The 16,610-nt window shown below is 45.0% G+C and overlaps 1 protein-coding gene across 1 annotated transcript in view; it reads right to left on the minus strand.

The window, feature by feature from the left end:
- Window positions 1-9: 9 nt before the first annotated feature.
- Window positions 10-16,610, minus strand: part of nyap2b (neuronal tyrosine-phosphorylated phosphoinositide-3-kinase adaptor 2b) — an 18,054-nt gene continuing 1,453 nt past the window's right edge. Inside the window, exons 2-7 of the mRNA XM_031854873.1 lie at window positions 14,446-14,647; window positions 9,535-9,845; window positions 5,199-6,275; window positions 1,040-2,407; window positions 823-926; window positions 10-329 (exon numbers count right to left, since the gene is read on the minus strand). Of these exons, the coding sequence (XP_031710733.1) occupies window positions 42-329; window positions 823-926; window positions 1,040-2,407; window positions 5,199-6,275; window positions 9,535-9,845; window positions 14,446-14,624 (3,327 nt within the window). The 5' untranslated portion in view covers window positions 14,625-14,647 and the 3' untranslated portion in view covers window positions 10-41. The remainder of the gene's footprint in view (window positions 330-822; window positions 927-1,039; window positions 2,408-5,198; window positions 6,276-9,534; window positions 9,846-14,445; window positions 14,648-16,610) is intronic.

Here is a 16,610-nt window from a genome sequence, read left to right on the forward strand (position 1 = left end):
GGGGTTGCGTGGCAGGGAGGTGCAAGTGTGTGTGGTTACTCTCAGATGGCCGTGTCCCAGAATACGGTTTTCTGTGTAGGGTAAGGGGGAGGACGGATCTTTTTGGCCCCGCTGCTTTTCCCCCAGCCCGGGAGGACAGGTGCACTTTCTTGCTTGCACTGACTCCGCTCCTGGTGCCTCTCCTCGTTCCTGTCCGGAGGAGGAGGCCTCTCCAGAGATCTCTGCAGGTGTGGATGTTGCCTGGAGCGGATCTCCATGCAGAGGGTGCGCTTCCTTTCAATCTGGTCCAGCATGGTGGTGTCTCCGCAGATCCACGGCATCTGGGGCATCTGAGGGGCAGAGTCCATGCATTAAGTGAGCCAGTACAGCTTGACTTCAAAGTTAGTTGTGCACGTTAAAACCCCTAAAACATGTATTTCTCTATTACATGATATATTTATTCATGACAAAATAAGCAACAATCAAAGTAAAAAAAATTATAGATATTATTTATTGAGAGTTTAACACTTCAAAACTGCTTCATCGAGGCTCTGTGGGTGTAGTTTGATCAGATCTGATTGACAATAAACAAACAATCCATCACATGTCATCACATTCGGATTTAAAGTTAACTAAATCCTAATTGGTGCACACAAGGACATCACTTTTTCGTAAATGTACCCAGCCAGTGAGAACAGCAATTACAGAAATGTCTGGTGAAATTGAGAACTGTTTCTAGGACTCCATTATTACTCGGAGTACGGAACTGACTGAGGAAATATGTTTTCAGGGGCCGTAACGGGTTAAACATATAAGTGAAGAAAAACAAGCAAATCTGCATACCTGACTGTGATGCGTCTCTGCTGCTTTCCTTTGTGGAGTTCCCATTGGGGAGGGGTTAGCGGGCATAGAAGGTGAGCGGCCATACTTAGGTGCTACTTTCAGATCTGCAAAGGGAGGAGAAACCACACGTCTGACACACAATACTTTTTGCCCCACATATAAAGAACATATGATCAATTCTGGATTTTTCCTATGAATGTGATGCTTTAACCCTCACCATTTGCCGTTCCCGTGGTCAATGGCGGGCTACCTGATGATCTCCCGTGGTGAGTGGGCGTCGTGGTGGATGAATGCTGCCCTGACACTGTGCTGCCGTTCCTCTCTTGTGCTTTTGATTGGTCCGTGCTGTGATTGGCCCTGTTATCTCGTCTGGGCGTGCCATCTGATCTGTGTCCTCGTTCTTTACTGTCACACCTGTACTCCATCGCAGAGGGGCTCTTGGTGGTTTTGGCATCATAATGATGCTGCTCCGAGCCATTCGGACTTCGGTCTTTGCTGTCCCGTCTCACCTCGAGTCCAGTTCTCCTCAGATCTTTGCTGTCCTGTCTGGGCAGAGGAGGAGGAGGGAGTTCTCCACCGTTGTGGCAGCTCCGATCTCTCCCTTCATGCTTGGACTCAGAGCCGTAGCCAACCCTGTCCTTGCAGTTGTTGTTTCTGGATGTTTCTTGTCGGGGAATGATCTCTGGTGGCTGGTCTATTCTACCTTCGTGTCTATGCTCAGCGTCATTTCTTGCTCTCTCTTTGACATCCTGTTGGGGTAACAGATCAGGACGGTGGTCTTTGCTGTCGTGCCTAAATTCTGCTCCGGTTCTAGCTCTGTCTTTGCCCTCTGATCGGGGGAGAAGCTCAGGTGGCCTGTCTCTGCTTTCATGCTTTGAGTCCACGCCGTTCCTGGCTCTCTCTTTGCTATCCTGTCGTGGTAGGAGCTCAGGTGGCTGATCCAGCAGTCTCTCTCTGCTTTCGTGTCGACCGTCTACACCGTTTTTTGCCCTTTCCATGCTGTCTTGTCTTTGTAACAGCTCAGGTGGCTGATCTAGCAGCCTGTCTTTGCTGTCCAGCCTCACCAAAGGTTCCATTCCTTGTCCCCCGCCTCGATCTTTGCTATCTCTCCTTAGCATCAGATCACCATTGCTAAGCCCTCTGTCCTTGGAGTCTCTTCTTATCAATGGGATGGGCTCTACACTGCTGCAACCCTGGTCCCTGCTATCCCTGCAAACAGGTGGCGCATCTGCACCGCTATAAGTACGGTCTTTACTGTTGCGTCTGTTGGGAAGGGGCTCTACATTGCTGCTCCGTCTTTCTTTATCTTTGTCTCTGTCTTTGTCTCTGTCTTTTACTCTGTCTTTGTCTCTGTCTTTTACTCTGTCCTTTACTCTGTCTTTGTCTCTGTCCTTTACTCTGTCTTTGTCTTTGTCTTTGTCTTTGTCTTTGTCTCTGTCTTTGTCTTTGTCTTTGTCTCTCCGGTGAGAAGACTCTTTGCTGTGGCGCTCCTTGGAGTCTCGCTTGGACTCCTTGCTGTGACCGTGGCTGTGGCGCTCCTTGCCCTCACGCTTGGACTCGCTGTGAGACTTGCTTTTGGACTCGACTGTAAAAAAAACAAAAAAAAACCATGATATATATATACACATGATTGTACCATCCAAGCTTATTCTGCTGCAATTGATAACGCACTGGAAATAAATTGTTTAAATGCATGTGTCAATTACATATTTTGGGGGAAAATTATGTTTTTCTGTTTCAAGTTTCTGCACTACCATCATATATCCTCTAGGTGTCACTCACTCCTCACTGCACTGAGGCAGCTGCAGAAATTTTGGAGTTAGATGAGTCAATATGTGGGCTGACAGGCATTAGAGTTGCATTCGTCTTGGTATATTTTAATAAACACTATTATTATCTATTCTACATTTTTTTCAGTTCAATCGATTAAAATTACATTTTTTAATTTATTTTTTAATTTAATTTAATTTATTGTATTTTTTAATTGTATTTTTCTCTCACCCGCAAAATCTACAAAATAATAACAGTACCATAAAATAACAATGGTTACCAATATGAAACATATTTTAAAACATTAACATTGGATGTCTCTGTGTTTAACCTTTTTGCACAAACCAGATTGTGTGCGCTGACTCTTCTTTAGCATACACATAATATTTCAGTATGTGTGCATTAAAAATGCTAATATAGAGCTGCATGTGTGTCACCGATTCAAGCCTCAATAAAGACATTATAGATCATCACTGCACAAATAAAAATATATGTGCATGATTGATTTCCATGTGGGCTGTGCCTCTATATGGTTTCTATACGGGCTTTAACATGGGCTTTAACATACAGTACCATGTCAAATTCTCCCTTATCACGCCCATCCCTTGTCATGTTATGCGTGTCACATGGCTTTTTAGTGTGTGTATGAGAGGGAGTGTGGCGATTAACCAGTTGGTAAGTGGGTCAGACTAGCTGTTGCTGCGTCTTTTGCCTCCTCAGTAAGCAAGAGAAAAGAAAAATAAATCAGCCTCCATTCATTGTTCTAGGTTTGTATGCTCAGTACACCGTGTGTGCTCGCAGCCAGTCACAGAGCAACACAAACAACCTGTCAGTCCTGTAGCCCCGTGTGTTGGTTGAACACAGGTGTCGGGATTAAGAAATTCAAAATTTAAAAGATCTGCGAGCACAGCCCACCCTTGATGTATAGAAAGCATATGCAAACTGTTTACCAACCACATGGGGCTCGAGAACAAAATACTGTCAAAGTGCTCATTGGTTGGACATTACTGGGACTTGAATGCACCCATTTACAATCTAGCCATCACTTAATGTAAGCCAGTAATTCGACAATACAGTATAATCAAGACATTGCACAGAAAGCACAGGATTAAACAACAAATGCGCACTAATTGGCACATGCACACCAACTGGAAGAAGTCAAAATAGCAAGACATCATAAATTGCCTCAGCTTCCACAATCCCCATCTGCACAGCTGCCACAGCTCCCTGATTGGCTCAATCGTGACTAGAGTATGTGCTGATTGGACAGAAAAGAGAATCTGAAATCCTCTGATCAGGTGCAGATTTGAGTTCAGAGCCATAGCTATCCCATTGCTTATTGCTCGGTTGTAGACCGTCGTGGCCTGAGCTGTGATTGGCTGCATTACTCATGAGGAGGGAATCTGCAAATAAGAAACGGGGATTTCTCCTCCTTCCACTGTTGCTATGTTGTAGTTGCTAAGAGCGTTGAGTGAAGATGGATGTGTGGACTCTTTGTAGTTGTTTTATGATTTATGTTCAAAATGCGCTTTAATACATACACAATACAGCATTTGATTTTTTAAATTCTTTCACATTGTATAGCTCAGCTCTGAAGAGTTATATGTCGACTAAAGGGTTAAATTTCATGTTAAACCTCACTCTAAAGCGTTACATGCTCTATATAAATGTATTTGTCATCAAATATACTATATATGAACTGCACTATACTTCACTATACTTCATGCATTTTGGAAACACCCTCTTTTCAAAATATTTAACATGGTTATTTTAACAAAAGAAAATAACAGTTGCATTATGAATGAGAACATTAATTTACGACTGACCATATGATAAAGTTAGCTTTTCTTCATCTTTTTGTGAACTTTTAGCAACTTGTGCACTTATGTCATAACAAGCAAATAATGTTTGCCTCGCATTCATTTTGGCGTAGTTTTGAGTGTGGCATGGCTATCTGTATTTAAACATGTTGTTTACATATTTAAAAGTAATGCTGCCTGATGGCCTAATGCCATGAGTAGGTTTGAGGGACCTGCTGTCCGCTTTAGTCTCTAATCCCCTTAGATTAAATCATACGATCTGTATCAGACTTGGCTAGCTGGGCCTAGATTAATGGAGGGCTGCACAGAGTGGCATGGACATCATGCGCGGTACTGTATAAGTGGTGCATTCTCTGCACAGCCTCCTAATTTGGCAGGGTTAAACATGTGAACGCAAAACAGGGATGAATTACACCGATTAGGGAACTGAAGACTACTTATTTTTGTTCGCTCCAGAGTTTACTGCAGCCAAAGCATTTAGACACTGACACCTTCCATGTCGTCCATAAACACTCTGGGATGTTACTCCTGCTCTCCCGATTGTTATTCGGAGAGTTTGCAGCTCCTCTCTAATGTTGCTGGGGTTGTTTTCACATCAACTCTCTTAACTAGGCCCTCTTATGAAACATACAGGCCAGGGTAAGATTCATAAAAAGGAGATGCAGTTATAAGCTGTCAACACACTTCCAGGATCAAAGAGACACAAATAAACACGGGCACATGTTTTCGTGCCCTTTGTTTGAGCTACGTTCCAAAATGAGGAGACAAATGTGTGAAATGACTCACTCTCTCCAGGCTCTTTAGACTTCCTGCCACTGGCATTTTTCTTCAGCATGTTCCTGCCTGTCGTGAACAGGTTGGTGAGTTCGTCCAGTGGACTGGTGGGTGTCCGTGAACGCCCTGTCGACACATTCTGCATGGAGCCATGGAGTCGGCCCCCACCATCTTGAGGTGGCGAGCCTTTGCCGTGAGGGGTGGCGGAGGCACTCCGTGGCAGACCACCGGGGAATGGCATGGGAGCATCGAAGGGAGGCGTACGCATGAGGCTGAGAGGGGTGAGACAGCGGCCCATGCTGACTGGCGACGGGCAAGCGGAATGGCTGCGCTGATAGGAGGATGAGGAGGAGGATTTGTAGAGGGTAGAGGGCAGAGGTGGCGCAGAGGAGCGGCCGGAGACGGTGAGGGTCGGGGTGGCAGTGAGCTCCCTACGGATGTGTGCAGAGGAAGGTGGCTCGCTGGAGGATGTTGGAGATTTGCTGTAGGACTGGTTCTCCATCATGGGCAGTTTGGTTACGTCGAGAGGGGTAAGGGGAGACTCGTCTGAGTTTGGCGAGCACTGGGCTGGCGACGGTGGGAACACCAGCAGCGGAGGCCGATGGGTGAGTAAATTGGGGAAGGGTGCAGGAATGTCACAGAGCGGAATGTTTCGTGGGGTGGAGCAGCGGCTGAGAGGTTCAGGTTCATAGGGTGCCGGGGTGGGGCACGCGGAGCGACACCCCACAGGGTCGGTGCGGTACTCCATATCGTCCAGAGCTGGGTACTTCATCTCCTCGTACACGGACTCTCCCGGCTCCTCGTCCTCACTCTTCAAGGGTTCCCGTGGGCCGATATCGATCCCGCCCATCTCGATGTAGACAGGTTCGTCTTCACAGTCGTCAGTCGGGCTCTCATCACTCTGCGGAGGCGAGGCGTTTCGCTCGCAGGGGGAGGTGACATGGTGGAGGGGTCTGGAGGGGCAAACCCCGTTGCCCGCGTGGCTCTTGATGTAGGACTCATCGAAGGAGACGCTCAGCTGTGTGTTGGGGTTCCTCTTAGGTTTGGGTGGCGGCACCCTCCTGCAGTCCTCACTGCATCCTTGAGCTGCTGAAGGACAGAGAGAGAAGGTCAAAACACAAATCCATTGGAAAGACTCACATTCACACGCACTACTTGACAACAGAAAGTACACTGTGCAAAAGAAAAGTACAGTGCATTTACTGTATATTCATGGTTTGCTGGTTTATTAATTACAATTTTTAAAGATAATTTTTGGGGCTTTCTTTTGCGTTTAGTATAGAACAGCCGATGGTAGGCGGGAGAGAGCTGGAGTAAGGCTTTAGTACATGGGGAGCCCGGTCCACCAGGTGAGCTACCGTGGCACCTTATCATCATTCTGACTAACATTTTGTTGAGGAATGAGACATGACAACATAATGTTGCCACATTACTCTTCCGTTGCTAACTTTCTGCACAGCTATCGTACACGAGTGAATCCCTATCATTAACATGAAGCCTGCTGCAGATTTGTGGGTCGGATGTGGGTCAACGTGTATAGCTGAGAGCAATATCTTGAGTCAGATATGTGGGAATAGTTGAGGCATATGCACGTTTCTAGGTCACATATATGGCAGTGGAGCAGTATGCGAGCATAGTATTTGGGTCACACACACTGTGGAACTTCTCTCTGATAGTGGTGACGTAGCATTGCGGAGTGAATCTCTTTAGATGTGGTGCAGTGAGGCCGATGGTACAGTGTTCACGTCGACTTGATAGTACAGTGCGGTCCTAATGCTAGTTTACTCACAGCAGGCAGCGCGCTTTACAACTGAGTTGCTAACAGTGTATTTCTAGGTCAGATGCCGCGATGTTTGGATAGGAGCGTCCCTTTCTCTGATAGGCAGGGAGAGATAAGTGTGGTTAACAGCCGGACCATGTCGGAAATCTTAAAACTGCAGATTTTACACCTTCAATAATTCAGATGCCAGATGGCCCAGGCACACGCATACTTCCTGTAAGTGTATGACTCACCACCATCCCTACATAAACATGCCTACACATTCAGAGCGGGAAACTAAGACAGGCACGTCCACATTTGAACACACAAACTAAAGTCAATCCTTCCAGAAAACGGAAGTCATGTAGGTGTCTGTTTTCTGTTGCATGTGAATGTATAGCTTTGCAGGACATGCTGCAGGGAATTAGATGGAGAGAAATATATATGTAGATTAGAGTCTGTTATTTAAATTGAGAATATAACTAAAGAGAAAACAATGGAAGATGTCAAGAAAATCCAGAAGGGGAAACAAAACTTTGTAACGTATCCAAGTTGATGTTGATGATGCTAAATTGAACTGAGGATGACAAATAGGCCCTCTGGTTCCATTGCGCCCTCATTACTATTAATACGGTGTTAATAGAACATTTTGGTTTGGTTAAATTTGACTGACATCCTCACATTCTTGTGTACTCTCTCCCTTTCTCTCTGTATGCATGTGCATCAATCGGTGTGCACACAGCAATGTTCACACAGCAGTGAAGCATTGCCACTTTTGATTCACCAAATGCATTATTACACTAACAGGTTTACACGGTGGATCTCGAGATCTGTTTCAGCACTGACGATGAATCCGTGGCTCCAAACATCTCCTACTCCCTGTCCCTTCTCCTCTCCATCTCTCTATTGCTCCCTCTGCTCTTCTCCCCCCCCCCCCCCCCCGCAGCGGATGTGTTTACCCGCAAACCCCCTCCCCCTCCCTCTCCTCCTGGGGAAAAAACGAATCTAGGTCAATCGCTCCTCCTGAATGAATTCTACTCTGACAAGCTCCTCCCCTTCCCGCTACAGCGCCAGCTACCGAGCACGCAACCCTCCCCTTGGCCAGGGACACCCCCACACTCTCACTCTGATTGGCTCCGCAGCCTCACACTTCAGCATCTCTGGAGCCCCATTGGCTCGGGCCGCTCAGCGATTGTGTGATTGGCTGGGCTGCAGGGGGTCTTGTTTCTGTGGGATGGTTGCCGTGGTGCCCAGGAAGATCTGTGTGCACATAGAGAGATCCCCACCAATCTGAGCCAGGCTGGGCGGACTCCCTAAGCATCACATTGGCAACGAAGCATCCAAAATGAAATGGAGTCAAAGGTTCCTGCAAACTCTAAATCAGAGTCACCTGCCTCCAAGACTGTTATATTCTAAATGTCAGTTTGATTTTGCATCTTGTGAGTTTTTCTCAGTGCTCAGCACATGTCTTGTCTTCAATAAAACTGTTGAGCTGTGTGCGTTTGCTACAGCAGCGATTGTATCTGTGGCTCGTTGAGGGAAACATTACTTTTGCTCAATTAATTCCGGTCCTATTCATTAAAGCTTTTACACTGAGCTGATGTACTATGATTATGCCCTCTGTTTCATCCATGGCCAAACGGGCATATTGTGTTTTGTTTATTTTGCTTCAGAAAACTGACTTCAGAAATGGCTGCAGGCTGATTCTTCTGGATTTTGATCAGGGCATCTCTAAATGTTGGCCTCGGCAGTTTTAACTGGAGGGAAAATAGTTTGGCCTTTATTGGTAATAATTTGCCTTGAAGATATACATAAGTAAGTAAGTCCGTTTTAAATGAGGTCAAACAACTGTCAAGACACTTCTGCCTTCTTTAGGTGCAATGAGAACAGCTTGGACAACTGACCGTGTGACCAGCTCTTGAATGAAGTTACTAGAGCTTTGACTTAATACGCAGAACGTGTTACTACATTAATGATAATCAGGACATTCCTCTCAGAGAAGAGAAACTGACAGTATTAAAAAAGCCTGGATATAAAAAAGCAGATATATAACACCTGATGATTACATACTGTCTGATTTATCTGACAGTAACAGTAAGTAAAAGAGCACTATGAAAAGTCCAATAAAGTTACAAATTATCCATGATCTTCCAACATTTGTTTATGGCATCCACAATTGCTCTAGCTTGTGTATTTAAATGTTCTGGAATATGTGTAGATTGGCCCACTGTCATTCAAATACACTAAGGAAGGATTTGTCCTTGCACAATATGCAAACCGTGTCCAGACAAGTCAGAGTGGTGCAGCACAAATCTTGTCAGACTCTTTTAATATAGCTCATTGAACTGCAGGTTATTGCATTTTTTTTATTGTTCTGTAGTGCACCACAAATGTGTTGACATTGGTTTAACTCCATTGTACTCAAGAGCTCCTTTTTAACATCAATTTGCCACAGTGGTACTCAGAGTGAAGTATGCAGTGAATAGCTAGATGTCGCGTCACTGTAGGAGGAGCAGTGTTGAGGAGGGCACTGCAGAGAGCAGCTATATATAGCGCAGCAGTTTGGTGTAAAGTGCCACCACCGCTCACCGTCACATCTCTCCCCGCGGCAGGTGGACGTGGGACTGTAGTCCACCGCCTCAGACGACATGCTCAGCTTGGTGGCCGGGTCCCTCCTGGGCTTGGGTGGGGGCTGCTTCCTAGAGGTCGGGCTTCCTACCTCCTCCTCTCCTCCGCCCCCACTGCTCCCACCGCCGACAGAGTGGAGGGACTGGGAGCGCACGGAGAAGCCTTGCCCACAGGCGAGGGCATGCGGGTGGGGCATGCATTCCTGGGGGTCCGGCATTGTAATGGAGCCCATGCGTAAGTGCTTGCCTTCGGTCGCAATGTCCTCACCTGTCCTAAAAACATGAAGCAAGGAAGTGACCGAGAGAGAGAGAGAGAGAGAGAGAGAGAGAGAGAGAGAGAGAGAGAGAGAGAGAGAGAGGGTAGACAGGACAGGGACAGGGTCAAATATGAATAATAAACACATAAAAGTTGCAAACAATGAAACAATCTAAATTTGACTAAATATGAAGTTTTTGAGGCTAAAATATAAGAGACAACAATCTTGAAACATCATCCCCTGGAAGCTGTTCTTGTCAGAAGACAGCAAAAACAACACATGCCATACCCTGAAACACAGACTCATCATGGCAAGTCTCCATTTGTGTGTGTATTTGCATTTCATTCCGTACTCGTGGCTCAAACGATGTGAGCGCTAACTTAACAACATCCGGCACGTCAGTGCCACTGAAATCAGGGTCTCTTTCAGGGCAAAGCATTGATTTGAGTTTAACTCTGGATGTGACCGACGCTGCTGACACAACAATACACATCATGACACCATGGAAGACCCCCCCCCCCCCGGCGAGGACACGATCAATCCCTATAAATGGATGATTGGCCCAAATGGAGCGTTAATGATGTCTGAGTGTTGTGTAATGGGGGAAAGGAGGGCTGTGTGTGTATGAGTGTATGAGTGTGTTTGTGTGTCACAGAGTAAATGAGCTCAAGATCTGACTTTGTTTGTGTACAAAAGACGTGACAAGTATGCTATCTATACCCACTTGATATCTGCAGTTGATGTGTTTAATTGTTGTAATATCAGAGCCCCAACTGAGCTCAATGTCAATGAGATTTAAATGTTTAAACAAATGGCATGAATTTGCATGTGTGGCTTCACAAATCCCTGTCCTGTGTGAGTGTGTGCACGCACGTGGGAGTGTATATGCATGCGTGTCTTTGTGACCCCCTCAGTGTGTGACTTTGCTGACTCTGACTCCCTCCCGGCCAGCTGCTGAACAGAAGGTGCTTGGTGGGGTGGGTTCATTGGTCAGGGGCTTAACTTTGCCTAGCAACAGGGTACCCATAGAAACCAGACACAAAACCAACTACTGGCGCACATGAATAATGATAAAGCAAACCTGCGCATCATGTGCACATCTTCCCACACCACAATTTGTTTAAATGCACAAGAGAAAGGTGGCTGCTGCAACACGTAGAGCCCCGTTTGCCAGTGTTATTGGGAAGAAAGCAGGTGGCGGAAAATTCAAGATAAAATCCCATGTTTAGTGGTTATTCATTGATATCATGTATAAAACTATTAGTTTAGAGGTGGTATGAGTACCTGTACTAACTACTGCATAGCTGAGACCTGTTTATTGATGGTGCAAGCCACAATTTGGAGCAAAGTTGAAAGACGTAGAAAAGAAAGTAAACCAATATCCAATTCAATGATCTCCAATATGATTGGAGATAAAAGAGTATACAAGCAACTAAAAAGGAATATGAATTCAATGACAGCACACACGTTAGGTTTGTGGTTAAAATGTTATGACAGCTACACAATATCAAAATGACTTACAATAGTATATCAAACCAGATCAATATGACCGTGATATGATTTAAGCAATGGGCAGCAAAAGAAATAGCAGTTTGGTATGTTTTGGAAAGAGAAGGAGAACTGGAGTTTCAAATCTGAGAGAAAAATCTGATCTAAACCTAAAATGAAAAATAAGCAGTTTAGACATTCCCAATGTTTTGGTAAATTGTATGAAAAGTGCTTCAACAAAGACATTTTTCCCACATTACATTTGTGGGAAAATGGACAATATACAAGACACAAAGTTTGTCATGTTTTAATGTTATTGATGTCATTTTTTTATGTAGCAAACATTTTTTTTCCAATTAAGATCTAAGTAAAAAAAAGAAGTAGAAAATCTTCCAGGGCATTCAGCCACAGGTGTCAACAGTCGCTTCCTCTCATGCGTTTTTTTGGTGTGTGCATCTGCTGTGACAGCGTGCATGTACATCCCCAATCCATGGATTGTGTGTGTTGGCGGGCGGGTGTGATTGGATTATTTATAGGATATTTGCCCAGTGATTGGCTACAGACCACAGGTGCACTTGGACCAGTTGGAGTTGAGTTGTCGTCGGGCAGCTCTTTCTCTCTCTCTCTCACTGTGACACCATGCGACAGGACGACCAACGTCACAGAAACAAACAAACACTAAAGGAGATCTTGAGGGTGGAGAACAAAAGATTTTGATCTGTGAATACGCCCATGTGTGCACAAAGAGAAAGCAGTTGTTTAGAATTTGCATGCATATGTAAATATAAGTAAATTTAAGGTGTGTGGTTCGTGTCTGTGTGTGTGTGTTCAGGAATACGCTTGCACGTTTAAGCAAATTTGTGGACGTCTGTCTGTCTGTGTGTGTGTGTGTGTGTGTGTGTGTGCATGACTGTGTGAGTAACTTCTGCTGATGAAATACAATAACAGAAAACCCAGAGTGAGAAAGCAGCAGGCAGGAAGACCCGCCTCACTCAAACCTAACGTGCAGATCTGATTGGCCTATGGCTGTTCCAGCTGTCACTAGGCAGAACACATCTCCTGTAACTGAGCTCACATTTAATCTCTCTCTAACAGGTTTTTTTTTCTAAACCCTCCCACCCCCCCCCCTCACAATGTTGACACATTTGCTCTAACAAGCTCTTTCACCCTCACACAATCACAGAGGCCATTTGTTCTACCCCTCTCACAAACTAATACATGATATTTTCCCGTGTCCATGCACGCACATGCACACATGAATCCTCGCACACACTCTCACTCCCAGTCAGTTACTGTAAAAATGGGTCGTCTCATTGACCTACTTATAGGCCTCATGAAAAATCCAGTTATTTTTTTTGACTTTTTCCTCCAGTGACTGTGTATTAATATTTTAGCTTTTGGCAACAGCTGAGAGACAGTGGAAGCAGGACAGTAGATGCCACTTTCCTCAGGCGTCTCCATGTCCAGTTTACCAATTGCAGGCCTGCATTAGACTGCTAATGACAACGGAAGCGGGGACACTTTGCTGGCAAGTGATAAAAGAAAGTCCAGGATAGATTTTGGAGTGGTTTTCACTCTAACTTAGCTGTCTATCTCATTCCTAAGGGATACAGTTGAGTTCTAACTCAGCATTGAGTGATTTACAGTACGTATACTCCACAATGCACTGTCTACGGAACACTTACAGTGGTAGCAGAGAAACCGCTCTTTTTTGAATCACGGAACCCATTGACAGAAATGTGACAGGGTTCAAAGTGTTCCTGAATAAACCAGTGAAGAAGAACCACAATGCACAGCCCTCAACACCACATCAATGTAATCAGCTGCTAAAACACTTTGTACCGTGTCTGACAGAACGGAGATGATGTTTTAGATTCCATGACAACACTGGACAGCATTTCCCATAAGCCTTTCCACTGCACGCTGATCATCATTAGATTCATTATTTGTTCACAAAGCGGTGAACAACTACTTTATGATTGTTCGCTCACAGATAAAATATGCATCCACTGGATTAATATCTTCTGTAAATTCCTGAAAATTCTACCTGTTCAGATGTCATCAGTCCTAAAATGTAATTAAAAGGGCTATTATTCCATGTCAGAGCACCGAACCAACCAGCAGATTGAGAACTCACGTTCATTGCTCTGGAAGCAAAGCTCAAATCACTGTTAACTACTGAACATTTTTAAAACAAAACAATGTTTAAAAATAATTAGTCAACAGAGTGATTTGTGATGTGATCTCACACTGCTCACAAGTTTTTGGAGAGGAGGAACAAAGCAACACGGATGTCCACGTCCTTCCCACAAACACAATTCAAGCCCCTTCTGTGATGTCCCGCTATCCTCCCAATGACTCTGTGACTCAGTGCTCCTTACTCTACCCCACAACACAAGCACACCGAGTCCACATGCTAGTCACGTTGCGAGTGTGTGCCATTTATTTGCACAAGTTTCGGCATGCCACACCCACACACACACACACACACACACACACACACACACAGCGGTGTTGCTGCGCACAGCTGTAACTGCTTGCTCATCACAACATGTGAAACAGGGTGCATCGGCACAATGCTAATAATAATTTCCTCAAACTATATGGGGTGTTACAGCAACTTCTTGTCGATGATAGAACTTACCACACGGTCGGGAAAATGTTCTTCCTAAAACAGGATAGTTAGGTTTACTTAAATCGCAGCAGCACAACCAGAAGTAACGTCACATGTCGTGTTCCCATCCTAACACACTTATATATCCCAGCCCATCCCAGCCCTTTCCTAATTCTAAACGCTCTTCGTCTCAAAAATGGAGCAGCGACAACCTCCATCCAAGGACAAGTCTAAAAGTGAAAAATTAATTATCCTCTAAAGATCATGGGGCGCGCCGTTCCACACTGGCAACCCCCAAAATATAGCAACCTGCCATTGCCACAGGGACCCTCTGTCCACTTGTCCCAATTCCTTACAACCTCTTCCTGAAGTGAACCCAGTGATGTTCCTGCGTTCACAGCGTAATGCCACTGGTGAGCTGCAGCTATGAAATTTAGGATATCTCCTAAATATCTAACAGATATCTGACACAACCTTTGTCAAGGAGCTCTTTATCAGTTTGATTTCTTCCTACCTCCGTATGGCTTCCTCCTGTTTTCTCTTCTTGTCGTTTTTCTCCTGCAGGAATGTCCTATTTCTCTCATTCCTGGCGTGGTCCAAGTTCTGAGCTACCAGGCCGTTGTAGGCTCTCAGCCCATTCTCCTCAACATACTGGAAAAAACGGAGAGTTTCCTCCTCTTTGGAGCTCATCATTCTTCAAGTGTTTCCACAGCATTCTAATAAAGACATTCATTGAAAATGTTAGCGATAGTTATTTGCCTTAAGTAGATATACACACAAAATACTACTAGTATTATGGACTACTAGGGCATCATACATGAGTATGGTCTGAATGTAAAAACAGGCATGCTGTTATGTCAGCAATCACTCTCTTAACCTTCCTTTCTCAAAGTCAGCCTTAGTGAGATGAAAACCGACAGAGCAGGATTGCATCAGCACTATACTAACGTCACACATTTGAGTTTGTGTGATGTTGCCGTTGTTTTTAATGCCCCCTGACTGTTGCCGTGGAGTTCATCGCCTATGAAAGATTCATAATTCATAGACTTGCATCATGTGTCCGCAGAGTAAAAATGATTTTCCCGGGATGGTTTGCAACAGCTTTCTCGATTGTTTATTGTGCACATATACATACACATACTTTCACACACAAAAGCTCACATGCACATGTAAATATGCAAGCAGTCAGAGGACTCACTATCTGGCTACAGCTACTCATAACCTTCAGATCCAGTCTTCTTGTTGGCCGTGGATCGGTAGCGGCTGTTCATTTTCTCAGTTGTGTTTGCACGTTTTTCTGGCTCAAATCACTGGCTTCAACCAAGTGAGCATCTGAATGAAACTGAAAAAGGGGCTTTCATCCTCTGCTGTTGCAGTTGTGTGCTGGGCTCAGATGTGAAAATCTAGCACTCCTGGGACCAACCGCACAGATTAAACAAACCACTCTCACTAGACTGTGATGAATATGCGGACATCATCGTCAGTCCTATGTTTTAAGATCTAAAATTAGTCCCTGCTGCCTTTTGATTCCGTAAAAAGACTATTACTGATGGCATCATTGTCATAAGGGAGGGTGTGGATGTTTCTGTGAGGAAAAAGCCTCTTCAATGAAACATCCACATTGGCGCAATCATGATCCACTCTTTCGTAAATGTGAATAATGTGTCTGCAGCCAGTTAAGATCCGAACAGAATGTGGAGCAGCCAAACATGCATGTACATTACGCATTTGCCGGAAAACCTGTGCAACCGCTTGCAACGCAACATGTGCAGTGTTTGTCGAATGTGAATTTGGAGAGGCCAGTGGTGCAAGGGAAGAAGACACTGCATGCTTTTATGTAGGTCGATGTTTTTCAGATCAGCCTAAGACTCATGCTTGTTTACGTGTGAGAGAAGCACTGAGTGTGCATGGGGAGGGGGAGGGGGCTTGCGATAACTGGATGTATGTTTGCTTGTAGGGAAGCAAGGGCAATGGAGGGGGGGGGGGGGGGGGCTTGCCAGATGGAGATTGCAGGGCCAACAGAGTGACTGGCCATTGTCTGGCCGTCCTCAGTTGTCCCTCTAACTTGTGTCTGTCTGTCAATGAGTCCAGCATGGCGCCTAGGTCACCAGGTTTATCCTCCGCTCCCTACAGCGCATTCTCGACCCTCCTTAGCATAGGTTTGTACAGGCACGAGTAGAACAGATGGAATCACCATCTTGGAGCAGAGTTCAAACTAGGGCACAGTTTCCTGGTGTCGAGATTTTTTTTTAAAAAATTTTTTCTTATCTCCGATGCACAGGCCAAGCCGGAGATCTGAAGCTGCCGAAAGGAAATAAATCTTTGGTTTCCGAAGAGAAACGAGGTGCAACCAGTTAGATGTGTTAAGGGTGCAGCAATAGGAAAGCACAGTTCAAACAGTGTTTGAGCTGAATTAAGCCTGCCAGCCTAATCCCTGTAAGCCTGCAGCAGCACTCTGCACTAGAATCAGCTTGTTTATCACACTGTTTTTACCAACCAAGCCTTTCACATTGGATTGTCCTCCAATAACTCATCGATGTAAAATGCCATTCATTCGCTAATCGCTCTGAAGCCTGTCAACTGAGCAACCCATTTTTCTCAACAAAGCTTTTATGTTTTTTCCCTCTCCATTCTCACTTTCCCCTTCACTTTATGCACTTTTAGGCATCTCACCTCTTC

The sequence above is a fragment of the Anarrhichthys ocellatus genome, unplaced genomic scaffold, assembly GCF_004355925.1.
Source record: "Anarrhichthys ocellatus isolate YVR2014 unplaced genomic scaffold, GSC_Weel_1.0 scaffold15, whole genome shotgun sequence".
In the NCBI taxonomy this organism is placed as follows: Eukaryota; Metazoa; Chordata; class Actinopteri; order Perciformes; family Anarhichadidae; genus Anarrhichthys; species Anarrhichthys ocellatus.